Raw genomic sequence first — 14,681 nt, 5'->3', positions numbered from 1 at the left:
TGTGTCCCAGGCCCCTCAAGCAGGGCCCAGCCTGCATTCCGCACTTCAGAAACATATGCTAGAAGAACTGAATGCGTGAACGTGGTTTGCACCCCTTTTTCTGGTACAGCAAATTTGTTTTGCATGTCATAATATATCCGTGCAGATCTCAGGAAGACCCGGGTGGCTTTTGTGAGCTTTCATTATTGAAAAACTGTCCTCTGCACTTTACCTCACTCAAACTGTGAAGGCAGTAAAACATGCCATCAATTAAAATATCCCAATTACCACTGATCAGGGAGAACTCTATTCATAACACAGCGGAGCCAGCGTGTTGAACTCTCCGTAGCCTCACATGTCACTGTCGGCACAGTATGTCAATTTCATACGATAATTTTGTTCCCCCTCATGAATTTTGGTAAAATAATGAAGAGCTTGTTCAGGGGAGGAGAACAGACCACTAAACAAAGTGTGTCTGTATTTTAAAAGCCCATGGTTCTGCTCTTCAATCCACCATAACAAGGCTTTCATCATCGTCACGGTCCAGAACCACGACCCCTGGCATGCCCCCGCTCTCAGAACACTGAGGTAGGTCTCGGACCCTAGCGAATGTGAAATGCCATCCTTGCCCTCAAGAAGCTTGTAATAACCATAGAAAGTGTTTTGGATTCTGGTGTCAGATCATTTTCTTATTCAGCTTTATTGAGATGTAATTGACAGATAACACTGAAAGTTTAAGGTGTACAACCTGTTAATCTGATACATTTATACACTGCAAAATGATCACCACTGTAGGGTTAGCTGAAACCTTTGTCATGTCACATAATGACCGTTCCTTTTTTGTGGTGACAGCACTGAGATCCACTCTTACTTTTAAGACTATAATAGAGTGTTGTTAATTCCTGTCACCACACTGTACATTAGAGCCCCAGAACTTCCTCATCTTATAACTTGTAGTTTGCACCCTTTGACTGACATCCCATTTCCCTCACCTCCCAGCCCCTGGTAACGATTACTCTACTCTCCGTTTCTATGATTTCAGCTTTTTCCACATATAAGTGATACCATAGAGTATTTGTGTCTTTCTGTCTGACTTATTTCACTTAGCATAATACCTTCAAGTTCCATCCGTGTTGTCACAAAAGTCAGGGTGTCCTTTTTCTCATGACTGACTAATATCCCATTGTGTGTATATATACACACCATGTCTTCTTTAGCCATTTATCTGTTGATAGACACTTAAGAAATGAAAATAGGATCTCAGAGAGATATCTGCACCCCCATGTTCACTGCAGCATTATTTACAATAGCCAAGATATGGAAACAAACATATCATTTACTTATCAGAGGTTTCACTTTGAGCAAATCCCTTAACTTTCCTGAATTCCAAATGTCTTCCTCTGTATAGTGCGGCTGATACTTTCACCATCCCTGTCTTCTTCACAGGGATGTTTTGATGGTCAGACGAGTCCTTCTGAGTACAAATGGCAGGCTTGTTTTCCTTGTTAGAATAAGTATGGTACAAATTCATAGAGACAGAAAGCAGAATGGCAGTGGCCAGAGGCTCGGGGGCATGGGGAGTGAGTGTTGAATGGGGACAGAGTTTCAGTTTTACAAGATGAGAAGACTGAGGCAGGTGGATGGTGGTGGAGATTGCATTATGCACTTACTACCACCGCACTGGAGACTTTCAAATATTTAAGAAGGGGGTTTTATGTAATGTACGTTTACCACAAAAAAATGGGAAACATATGCACACCCCCACGGAGTTACGCTGTAGGACTGCATTTATTCGGATACATGAGTTCAGGTGCCTTAGATAACTAAGATGGTCCAAATTCAAGAAAGGTCACCAAAAATAAAGCAGTTTTATAACTACTCTAAAAATAGAAGGAAACATCATCAATGGTCTAGTTGCTGCTACTATTATTACTTCTACATCAAATACTTTATTGTCATTGTCACTGCTAACTGATGATGATTATTACCACTGCTATTTTTGCTTCTGCTCTCATCATCACCTTCTCTGTAGTCATCAGCTTCCCTGAAGAATGCGCTAAGAAAATAGAATTTCTACCACCGCCTATGTCTGAACTCCGTGTAAGAGACTGAATATTTAACTGTGACATTTACCGACTGCCTACGAAGTGTCCGGCCCCGGGTCACACGCCAGTATGCATTGATGATCTCGGAATTTATCTGTGACCCCAAAATCAGTCCCCTCAGCACCTCCGTGGTCACCTATGGACGTGCTCAGAGCAGCCAAATAGTTGTCACCCTACACGCACTCCCCTGCTGAGGTGGAACAGGTCCCTTCCTTATTGCGAACCATTCAGTGCAGGCTTTTGGCACTTTTGTGGTTTTTGCTGGTAATTGTGCTGTTTCCGGTGGCTCACAGTGCAGTGCTGACATGCTGGCGAGTGTCCCTGAGTGCCAGGAGCCTCCGTGTGCCTGACGGAGAAAATGCGTTTGTCAGGTGAACGTCCGTCAGGCGTGAGTTACAGCGGCTTTGGTGGTGAGTTGGTGGAGCAACATTATATATTAAATCAGGAGCATTTAAACAGAAACACAGAAAACAAGGTTATGGATTGACCGGCTGATGACAGAGGCCTGGCCAGAGACTCTCAGAAACCCATGTCTGCGTTTCCCCAGGAACAAGTTTGTTAATTCAGTGTTTGCAGCACCCTTCCAGGACATAAGCACGGCCAGTGACGAGAGCCAGCTGTGGGTGGGTCGCTCACACGTGTTTCCAGCAGGAAAGTTAGGAGGCAGAGACACTCCCAGAGACGTTGGAGTGAAAATGACCTCAGGGGTGGCGCTGTGAGGATGGAAAGATGACAGACAGGCCTGTTCTCTGAAGAGTGCGATGAGGCTGCAGCTGGTTAGAGCTCGTCTCCTCAAGAAGCAGAGCGCCAGGCATCTCAGTCGTCTCAAGGATGGATGGAGTCTGGGTTGAGTCACCAGCTGGCACACACTGGGTGCCTTGCACTGAGCAGTGACGGGCATCAGACGAGGTCAGAGCATAGTGGGGCTGAGGTGGGGATGGGCAGTGACCAAGTCACGGGTGTGACCTGCAATTAGACCAGCTCCAGGCGTCTACACCCGCATAGGCTGGGACCGTCATCTATGCAAATGGATCATTGATTGGACCAGCCCCCCGGCAAAATGCACTTCCTGTCAACTCCCAGAGTGCTGTCTCTCAGTCACTCCATGGGGGTGGTTGCTTCCTTTATGCCTGGCAGAGGAGTTGTGTATGCGCCTGTACAATCTAGACTGTAAACTTCTTGAGATGAGGAACCACATTTGATTTACCTTTGTATTCTCCACAGCATCTGTACATGCCACCATAAAGAATATTGTTGGGGAGAAGAAGAGAGGGAGACACCATAAAGAATATCGTTAAGGAGAAGGACAGAGGGGGCCTGAAGGAGGGAGCTCAGACGGAAGAAAGGACGGTGCTGTGGACTGAATGTCTGGGTCCCCCCAAATTTCTATGTTGAAACCTAACCCCCAATGTGATGTATTTGGAGGTGGAGCCTTTGGGAGGTGATTAGCTCATGAGGGTGGAGCCCCCATGAATGAGATTATTGCCCTTGGAGAAGAGACGTGGAGGCCCCTGTTCTCTCCACGCCCCACCATGTGAGGGCACAGAAGACAACTGTCTGCAAACCCAGACGCAGGTTCTCACCAGCACCTCATCTCAGACTTCTCAGCCTCCAGAGCTGTGAGAAATAAATGCTTGTTATTGAAGCCACCCAGGCGATGGTGGATTTGTCACAGTGGCCCAAACAGTAAGATCTGCCCAGCTCCAAAGTTCTCTGGCTCTGTGGGGTTTCTGAGACAGAAAACAATAACTGTGTGTGAGGCGGCCTGTAAATTACCGCAACACTCGTGTGGCTATTGTCTTCCTTTGGGAAATTGGTGCCTATTGAGTACGCCTCCTGCTCAGTTGTTTCTCCCATCCCTTCAGTGGCTTAGAAAGTGTGTTTTTCCTTTGGTCGGGGAACTGTTTTAAACTTTTAGATGTAAAATGAAAATATTTACGAGTTTCCTCAGGTGTTACCTGACGAAGGTGACTTCAACGTCAGTTATAAATAAGAAAGTACAAAACTAAATCGAGACAGCGATGTCACTTGGCTCTACCTGCGCCCTCTCGGCGGTCTCGGTGGGCACCAGGAGCTGAGCTGGCAGAGGGAGAGTGATTGATTCCTCCACATTTGGAAACAGGAGGGAAAGTAGAAAGATTCTACTTCTATATTATCTTCTTGAAACTTTTTGTGCCAACATTCCCTGCCCTGTTTCCATGACTTATTTTTCTATAGCACTTGTCACCTTCACAGACGCAATGTGTGATTTATTTGTGTTGCTCATGGTCGTTTCACCCATTTCAACCTCTTGGAGAAAGGAGATTGTTTTGTTCTGTTTTTTAATGTTGTACCTGGTGCCTAAACAGGGGCTGACATATAGTAGGTGCTCAAAGTAGGCATATTGTAGGTATTGAATGAATCTGTATTCGCTGCTCTTTGCCTTAGGGCGCATTTAGAAGTAAGGGGCGTGAGTGATGACATTTCCAAAAGTTGGCAGGTTTACCACAGGCAGCCTGATTTCTGATTTCTCTCTGTGAAAATGAGAACGGTGAAACTGCACCAAACCAAAGCCTAAATAAATGGTGAATAAACACATGGCTTGCATGTATATCTGATGATGGCTTTATTTTCAAAACTGTAATTAAATGAGATAAAAATATATGGTTGAAGTTGCCGAAGCAACTTAAATTCAACATAAATAACAGCTGCTCTTCATCTGAGAATTTCATCTATAGACAGAACATTTTCTATGCCCTTAAAATTTCTAACCAATGTACAGCTAATTCAGCATCCAGTATTCCAAGAAATGTAGTTAAGAGAAAGTTGAAATCCACTTGCATCTCCCCAGCTTTATATTCAAGTAGCAGTAGAATAAATATTCTCTGAAGAAATGCTGGAAAAGCACAAATCAAGAGGCCATAATAACATTAGTAATCTGTATTGCAGGAAGTGAGAAACCGCCTGCCTTCCTTCAAGATCACACCCTCTGCCTATAAGTGTTGGTCAATTCCATCGTGAGAGCAAGGCCCCTGCCTGCATCCCCAAAATATGAACGAAAGAAAAGAAACCGCATGCCAAGATTGAGATGAAGTGATTGTTTTCACTTGAAAGCAGGATTTTTCCTGACCAACTGTAGGGCTGCTTGATTTGTGGTCTCGCGGGTTGGAGCGTGACCTGTGGCCCATAGTTCTCCATTTAGTCATGCGCTCCCAAGTTTTTTCTTATAGATTACCAATGTTATTATGGCCTTTTGATACATGCCTTTTCAGCATTTCTTCAGAGGCTATTTATTCTAGTGCTACTTGAATATATCTGATTTGCCCTCTAGGGTTGCCCTTTTATGAAGAAGGCTGGTGCAGTGAATTGCAGCTTGCTAATTTTAATTTTCAGAGGGGAGAAGAAAAGGTTATGAAGTAAAAGTTCAAAATGAGGAATCATGTTTCTTTCTGTCAAAACTGGAATGATCGTCATTCTATCAGGTTATGGAATTCTTACCCTGGTGAAGAACAGATAATTGTATGAAACATCTCTGGCTAGCTGGTAATAGCCTTGGTCACATAACAGGCCCGTGCAATTTGCACCATGTTGTTTCTTGTTTTTATTCCCTGGGGCAGGGTTCCAGGGTGGGAGGGAATTTCTTTTGCCAAGCAGGGATTTTGTTTCATATGGTGATTGCATTCCAATCTATGTGTATCTCTAAGCTTTCATTGGAAGGCAAAGTAAGTGATTCAGTGCCCTGATTAGAAACAATTTTTTAAAGGTATCTTCCAGAGCTTCCCGGGCCACTGAGCACACAAAAGCTAAGATGCCGGAAACAGTGTGCCGTGTGGAAGATGCAAGAAAGTCCCCCCTTTCCAAGACCTGCTGACCACCACCTAGGTGTGTAAGACAGGAGGGGGAGCAGTGCTCCACAGGCACTAATTAGGTGCCTAATATGTACCAGATACTGTCTGGGTCATTGTGCTATAGCCTGAATAAAGACACTGAGCTTTGATTTATTTTGATGGGAGAGGAGAAGGGGCAATAGGCCAAATAGCCTACAAATAAAAAAAGTCATTGCAGATACAGGTAATGATTGCTCTGAAAGACGTAATAAAAAGATGAGGTGACAGAGAGTCACGGAGGCCAGGTGGTGGTCTATGTTAGATAACACTCATGGAAGGCTTCTCAGAGAAGGTGGCATTTGAGTTGTGTCATGAAGAATGAGTCTGATAAGCCAAACGATGGGTAGAGAGCATACCATGCAAAGGGAACAGCAAGTTCAAAGGTCCTGAGATAGGGCTAGCCCTGAGGTATTTGAATCACAGAGAGTAAACAAGGTTCTTACAGTATAAATAAGTAAGGGGGAGCATCGCAGGGTGTCGGGGATGGGGGAAAGGACCAGATCCCAGAGAGCCTTTGCCGAGCAGTGAAGAGTCTATGTTTTATTCTGAAATTTACTGGGCCAGATGCTTTTCTGAAACCTTTGTTTCTCTTTGTGTTGTGAAGTATGAAACCAAAGATAGAGAATGCAGCTGCCTCGCCATTAGCACTCCTGAGTCAGGATGATATGCAAAAGGAGATGAGATCCCGTAGAGAAAAATGCCAGTAATAATAGGCCGTGCTTTGGGGCACCTGTCTCCAAAGAACAATGTCATTTGTGATGCCATGTGGCACCAGTCTCAGTAACCTCGTGTGCTAGACAGCTGAACACTGTTACGGAACACACCCGGAAATGCAAACCTTTTAATCTGAGTTCTTCTTTGGCTTTGTAAGATGCATGAATACCCAGATAAAATCGATTATGTGAAAGACATGAAGCACGAGAACCAAAATGAGAAATAAAAACAGCTATTAGAGAAATCATACACTTATAGAAAAAAAGGCAGCAAAGCAACTTTTATTTTCTTGTAAAGTCAAGAAAATAATAGTAGAGGGGTGAAAACTGTGAAAGTCTCAAATAGACAATCAACGAGTGTGGTTTTGTTCCTGTTATTTAATTCCATAGAGAATAGAGGCGAATTACATGGACTTCTGGGTCAGGAATACCTGAATTCTAAGGTCTTTGATCTTGAATGTCGATTTTTTTTTTCTTTCTATACACTGGGAATTAGTAATAATGCTTACTCCCTGGAGTTGTCTTGAGGATTATATGAATGGATGTGTGGAAAGGGAACGATCATGTCCCTTCCATAAGCTGGTTGAAACTGGCCTTGCCTTTTCCCCAAAGGGTTAATGTTTACAAAAGTGATTAGATTCCCTTAGCAGTACACAGAAGCCTCCTCAGCAGGTAACACTGATTACGTGTTCTTGCCGGGGTTTGTTGCTGGAAGGAAAATGTGTGTAGTAACATTGGGCCAGATGCGAAGGCGGAGAATAGCCCCCCTTTGGCTAACTGCAGGATTGCAGATCACAGGCAGATTTGCCTTTGGCAATATACACACCTGTCCTCATCCTATTGTTTGCTTTTCCCTTTACAGCTCTTCTACAAAATAAATAAATAAATAAATAAATAAATAAATAAATAAATAAATAAAGGAGTGAGAGAAAACTATGAAGAAATATCAAATCTCAGAGTATTTCTCAAGTCGTTAATCCTTTTTTGAGCTTCCTCAGCCCTACTTTACATCCCCATTATTTCATAGATTACATTTTCCTTTATTTCTTTTTTAATCAAAAATTGCATTCAAAGAATTTATGCTGCTCTTATTTACTTGTTAAGAGGAAAAATTCTGATTAAATCCATTTATGGTTTTAAAATGGCATTTCTATAATTCTGGCTTTAAAATGGCATTTCTATAATTCTAAAGTAATCCCCAAAGTGTGGAGTTTATCTGGTATGACTAAAGAGGGTGAGAAAAAAATCCAGATGTTTGAAGGGAGGACATGGTGAGGGTTGGAATCAGCACCTGGGACAGCTCCCACACAGTCTTCCTTTTTACTTTGAAATAAGTGCTCTAAGGATATTCGGTGATGTCCATAGCAATAGCATTAGGGACCATGAAAGAACAAGGTCAAGAGTAATTTTTACAACTGAGTCATTTGTAAATTAAGTGTACATTAACTTAGGAATATTAATAAGGCTCTTTATTATGCAAAGATATCCAGGAAAGAATTTGCCTTTCTTTTCAATGTCAGACCACTAGCTAGAATCAAATGTTGGTCCCTTACTTTAGACTGCCAACAAATTGGGGTATTTAATGTCAAATCTTTAGCACCGCCATAGGGTTTTTGCTCTGTTTTATGTAGTGTGAGGGAGATAAAACGGCTGACACCAATACCTGGAAACTCAAGGCATATTTGCTGAAGAATAGAAAAACAAATAGAAAAATTAATAACATAAGGAAAAACAAGATATTGACAAGTATATCTATCACTATTTTATGTTTATATATATTTTTTCAATTTCCATTTATATCCTTTTTCCATCTGTTACACAGTGTAAACTTCTAAACCTTTAAGCTCCATGAAAAAGATATTATCAGTAAATAATATATTTCATCTTTTATTACTGTTTTAAAATAACACATTTTGTGTCCTTCATAAAGATAAACATCAGTTTTTACTATTTTATGAAAATGACATTTCCCACCTTTATATTAAAAAGTAACACGAATTCTCTCAGATCACATCATCATAGGAAGACGTTCTTAAAAAGAGTTACCTGAACCCAATATATGTGAGTGTATCTTAATTGTAAGTCCCATTAAAAATACCGTCCATGCACCACAAAGGACGAGGAGTCTGGCTCACTTCACCGCCTGTCTTGAAATCACCACCTAGACTTGAAATCACAAGGAAGACGAGCAAAAGAAGGTGGAGTTTAAGTCTTTTCAGCGTTTTTGCTGATAAGCAGGGTTGACTTGACCACTCTGGTATTACTGTATCTGGTAGGAGTTTCCACTCACCAGCTTCCCCCCAGGGAGTCACTCTGTAGCCTTTCATTTGACGCTCAGAAATGATCATGACAATGCTAACATGTGGAAACTAGTGACTTTGAACCAGGCAGATAGTAGGTGCTATGCTCTCATGACCGTAACCTTCAAAGAGCCCCGTGAGACAGGAATTACTGTCTTGATATTAGAGATGAAGAACCCGGAGTTCTAGGAGGTTAAGTAACTCACCCACATCCAACAGGTAGAGAGTGAGACTGCTGAGTTTGTACTCGGGTCCTCGGACTCCAAGGCCAGTGTGCAGGACGATTTCCCAATCCCTCCTCTTGTTATACTCTCTCACAAACAGGGAAACCCAGCCAGCCACACCAGTCTCACTGGCAGTTTCTTCCTTCTTCCTGTGTGGAAACAATGTCAGAAATGTGGCTTTGCAACTCATAAGACTGTGTAGACCTGGACTTATTTTCGGTATGGGCCTCTAGAATCCAGGAAACCATGCCATTGTGTATCCACAGACGCCCACACTCACACACTCCGGGAGCACATGACAGAATCAAGACATAATCTTCAGTACACTGCATGATAATTGGTTTTAAAGTTATGCTCCCAAAAAAGAACCCTCTTTCTTTTTATAAATTGTGCAATCATCTTTATGAAAATCATATTCATAACAAATGTTTCACTTGACGATTTTTCCAAGCTGATATTGATTTCCTTATTGATTGCTTCTTTCAAAGTTGGAGGAAGCAACAACAAAGGGAACTGGTGCTGGCAATTCCTTGCTCTGAAGCACCCCATGAAAATTGATAGAATCCAGATTTACTAAAGTCAGGGAAAAATATATATTTTTTTACTTGTAGTAACTAACAATGAATAAAAATACATGTATTCCTTGCATGGTTTACTGCATCATCGTTCCTCTTGTCTTTTCTCCTGCCTTTCTGTGGATTCTTAGCAAACCATGATATGTGGTAGTTTCTCATTCACCTTCCCTGGCCATTTAAAAACTAAACTTCTCACACTCTTCTCTGGGTGGTCTCACCCCATGAATGATTTCAGTTCCTCCTGTTCATATGTGTGATGGGCCTAAATAAATTACTCTTTTATTGACTGTTATTACTTCTCAAAAAATATCTTGGACACTCATGATTTTGTTTTTTCTAGAACACATCCTGAAGCTTACTGTAAACTACTTCTTCCTCAGCTCTAAACATTTCATAACTTTCCAGACAGGAAATATGTGACAATTCCCCCCACCTCACCCCCGCCAATGCTCTGATTTTCTCTGCAGTCTGAATTCAAATGTTTTCGTATATGAAGGGTTTTTTTATTATTGTTATTTATAACATATTATAGTTTTAAGACCTTTGTACACTTTTCTCCCCCAGGAATTCAACTGCTAACTCAGTTCCCCTGTGCTCTCAATAAGCTACACACTCCAAGTACTGACTGTATTTTCCAGTCTCATTAAAAAATGAAATGTTGATATTACATTCCACAGGCGAATAAAAGACAGTTTTCACAGAAAACTATGATAGGAAAACTCATGTGCCACAAAACTGTGTGTCCCCTGGCACGTGATCACAGTGGAAAATGTATGGAAAATGCTGATGAATGAAATGAACTCCAGAAAATACAGCCTTCTCTTTTTTTAAAGTCTACAAATCTCCTGTCAATGAACCATATACAAAGCTGGAAAAACAAGCTGTTCTGAGAAAGCTTGGTACCTGGATATTATTTTCCATCATAGATACATGTCATCTATTCAACCATTATGTTTGGTCACCATGTGCATGGAGCTAAGGGGAACACGACCCAGGTACAATTGTTCAGCTCCTTCCCAACAAGGTGGCAATGCTGGGCCTTAGTGAAGTCATTCCTGATTCTTTCCTCCTTGTCCAACTTCCCCCTTTGCTCCTTTATAAAATAATCCCCTCATTGAGGGCTCACTCACAAGGAAAAGCTAAGGAAGGGAAGAATTAAAATCAAATGTACCAGCTCTTCGCATTGTGCACTGAATGTGGATTTTTTTTTTTTTACATATTCACTGAAGAGCATTAAATTCATGCAAACAGGCTTTTTTCCTGCCCCTCGAGTATCAAGGACCAACCTTGAATGCTCCTTTTCACTGGCCTCACTCAGTGAAGTGGTAGTTTCCTGTGTGTGATAGCAGTGGCTTTGGAGAGAGCCAGATGGGAGCTTGTATTCTTCTGGCTACTTCCTAGGGGTGTGAAAAATGTGCTGACCCTCTCTGAGCTTCAGCGAATCCCCTGCAGATTGGGAATTGAAACTGTAATGGAATCAAATGAGAACTGCATGAAAAGTGCTTGGCGTATGGTGAGACCTCGATGCATTTTGCAAGTCGATGCCCTTACTGCCGCCCGTGCTGTGGTCATGGTGATAGGACATTATCTAAAGTGTGTTCTATCTCTCAGTGCCCGTTGTTAGTGACCATTACCTAGGACCAGAGCTTTGGCGATAAAATGACTCTAAATGAAAGAATGAATGGGAACATTGCTGGGAAAGGCTTGGCCAGGAGTGTTCAAGCTTCCAAAAATACCCATGCACAACATCGTTCTTTGGTTTGGAAAATTCTGCTGCTAGCAATTACCATCTGGATGGATAGTTATATCTGAAGGGACCAAGCTTGGACATGTCTTCGTTCCTTAAACATGCGCATCACAGTAGTGACCTTAGATTAGCACCTACAGCTCTCTCTAGAGCCTGTTTGCTACTGGGAATGCTTTTCAAATGGAATGATTGGGGTGTGACTTTCCTGCCACTGGATTGTAGCATTCCTCAGTGGGCAGGACAAGCACAGATAGAGTACCAAACTTGTAGCATGAAAGGCCTACTGCTTTGCAAATATTGTCTCATTTCATCTCTTCCCATAATTCTGATTTTAGAACAAAGCACATGTGTTCTCATTTATGAGAACATGAAGACTTGTCCAACACAAGTAAATACAGAGATGATTTCCCAACAGATCTGCCCAAATGCAGTCTTTCCGTTCACTGTGTAGGTAGGGCCTACCGTCTGGAATCTGTTTCAATGAACTACTAAGCATATGTCTAAATATTTTCTCAAACACCAGATTCATGTGACATACTCTGTCTTTCCGAATCTTGTAGGGCTGCTTGGATTCAAAAACTGAAAACGAAGAAACAAGAATACAGCCTTTTAAGCTCAATAGGACAGTTAGCTATCATTGCATATATTTCTCATTGTCTTTTCCATTTCTTTTTTTTTTTTTTTTTATCTTTCCCATTTCTTAATGTGCTTTTTCTACTCAGAACTGTGGCAGATTTTGCTTCAGTAAGATTTAATCTCTATCAGCTCCTAGTTTCTCATGCAACTCTGGAGATTGGATGGGATGTCTGTGCTAAAACACATGACTTCTTCTAAGAACTGGTGTGCAGAAGTGACAATTCAGACTCATTCGATGTCCCTTTAACGGTTTGCACCATTAATGCTATAATAAAGCTTTTTTTTTAAATCTATGCTTTAATATTCTTTGAAGGGTTTTCAAACCATTTCCCTCAAGAGAAGAAGAAATTATGTCCTAACCTCACCTGGTGCTCATTGAATAAAAAGAAGGTATTAGATCAGAAATATAATTCAAATTGTAGCCATGTGTTTTTGTGCCAAGGATGTGCGTATCTGCCCAGTGTTCCCCTTTGTACCTCAGCTCTCGTGGTCCTCGGGCCCCTGGGATCGGGTGTTTCCTGTCAGTCCTGCCCACTAAGCTCCCGGGTTCCTAAGGACAGAAGCTGTGCTCTCACCATGTTTGTATCCTGAGCTGATGACCAGCTGATGTTCAATGAGAATTTTATAAATACTTACTTGATGAAAACAATAATGTATGAGCTTAAAATTTGCCTAATTTCAGAAAAAACTAATAATCAAGCTATGTGTGTGTAGATTTTTTAGTATCCCAAGCGGTCCCTGAATCCAAGCCTGAGTGTGCAAATGCTCCGTTTTGTAACTGTGGGCGGGCGGCCCAAGTTCTCCTCCTCACTCTTATACTCACTAATGTAGCTCTGAACCAGTGTCATAGAACCTCTCTTTTCTAGTCTGTAAAATGGGGACATTATTCACACTTAACTCATATAACTGTGGTTAAGATCGCTTGAGATCATCATCATGAAATACTTACCAAAATGGCCAGCAGGGAGGAAATAGTAACTCTTACTCAGCTCTCCCTTGCACAGCTCCCAACCGCTCAAGACACTTGGCTTGCAATAACCCCCAAATCTGATGAGAGCACATGCTCTAGACAATGAGAAATGAGATGGCACTTAAAACACTCCTTGAGAGGATTTAAATTAGCGAGCATGACAGAGAAGCCATTTTTTTAAACAACAATATATGTCACCTCCTTACACACAATTCTGACATTAACTTACTTTTACTGGCAACTGCTCCTTGACTGACTCCAGCTGTGATCTGGGGCTTTGTAATGTCTTATCTCTGTGACCAGACTTGACCTCCTTGAGAGGTGGGAACGTTCTTCCAAACAGAACCTTGGACATTTCCTTATAAATGTTAAAACTACACAAGAACTGGAAAACAATTATGTATGGGTGTGAATGTGTGTTTATCCGTTGTGTATAGTGTATAGAGTATGTGTGTGGGGGGGAGAGTTATATTCCAGGTCCATACAGAGTGACAAACATGATTCCATATAACAGAATGGTTTGTGCAGTAAACAGAATTGGGTATCAGAAAACATGACTTGACCGCCTGTTAGTACATGATTATAGAGGTGCCGCTAAACATCCATTTCCTCATGTAGACCTGCACTGTGCAGTAGAATTTTCCACAGCGATGTAAGTGTTCTGTCTGCTGTCCAGCATGGTGACCAGTCGCTACATTGGCTGTTGAGCACTTACAATGCAGCTAGCGTGACCGATGAACTGAACTTTGGCAAGTGGCTGCCTCACGGAACGGATAAAGGACATCCTTTTTCTTTGATTTGTCCCAACAGATCTTGAAAACTTTAAAACGAGAACGAGAAGCACGGTGTCTGTCCGGCAAGGTCAGGGGATGGTCCTGCTCTGCGGCCCGCCAGCGCATTCTGGAGGTAAGTCTTAAGTGCACAGACGTCTGCACCTTTCACGTGCTGGTGCTTGTCCCTCTTGGCACCAACAGAGGGGACAGTGTCATTTGGAGAGATTCCCAAAGTCCCTCTGTGTGGAGGAACAATCACTGTCAGTGCCCCTATATTTAAGTGGGAAAGTATAGAGTGTGCGGATACCCTGCCCACTGTCCACCTGGCACAAGGTGGATGCCTGAGTCAGTACCAATTAGAATCCTGTTGCTCGGTAAAGCGACGTAGATAAAACCAGCCAGTACTTTCTCCCACTGCATTGGGTTAAAAGGTGGCCCTGCCTCATTTCATCTCGTTGTTGACCTGGGAGGGGATCAGACCCAGCACCAAAGTCCGTTGGCCCCAGGAGCCAGGATCACTTTGTAATGACGAGGCCTGTGAGGAGTGCATCTGACCGCAAATAACTGAAAAGCCCGCCAACCAGGCCCCAGAAGCCTGGAGCTTCTGTGGTGCTCACACACATTCCCATAGGCGTGTGATCTGAAGCTGACTGGGTGTCTTGTGCGACCTAGCCCTGTCCCTCCTCCTTCTCTGAAGTCCCAAACATGCAGTGTGGCTGGGGCACCAAGTGTGGGGTGCAGGTAGCTGGAAACAGAAAGAGGCAAGGACCGAAGTTTGAAGTCTCTTTCTCAG

At 42.4% G+C, this 14,681-nt stretch overlaps 1 protein-coding gene across 6 annotated transcripts in view; it reads left to right on the top strand.

Moving 5' to 3' along the window:
- CNTN4 (contactin 4) overlaps nucleotides 1–14,681 on the top strand; it is a 783,747-nt gene that overhangs the window by 577,735 nt on the left and 191,331 nt on the right. For all 6 annotated transcript variants that reach the window (XM_081073436.1, XM_081073440.1, XM_081073435.1 and 3 more), the window contains one exon: nucleotides 13,926–14,021. In XM_081073436.1, the coding sequence (XP_080929562.1) occupies nucleotides 13,926–14,021 (96 nt within the window). The remainder of the gene's footprint in view (nucleotides 1–13,925; nucleotides 14,022–14,681) is intronic.

This window comes from Rhinolophus hipposideros (genome assembly GCF_964194185.1).
Source record: "Rhinolophus hipposideros genome assembly, chromosome: 14".
NCBI classification, from domain to species: domain Eukaryota; kingdom Metazoa; phylum Chordata; class Mammalia; order Chiroptera; family Rhinolophidae; genus Rhinolophus; species Rhinolophus hipposideros.
The sequence above is the reverse complement of the archived record's forward strand: the minus strand, read 5'-3'. Positions and strand labels throughout refer to the sequence as shown.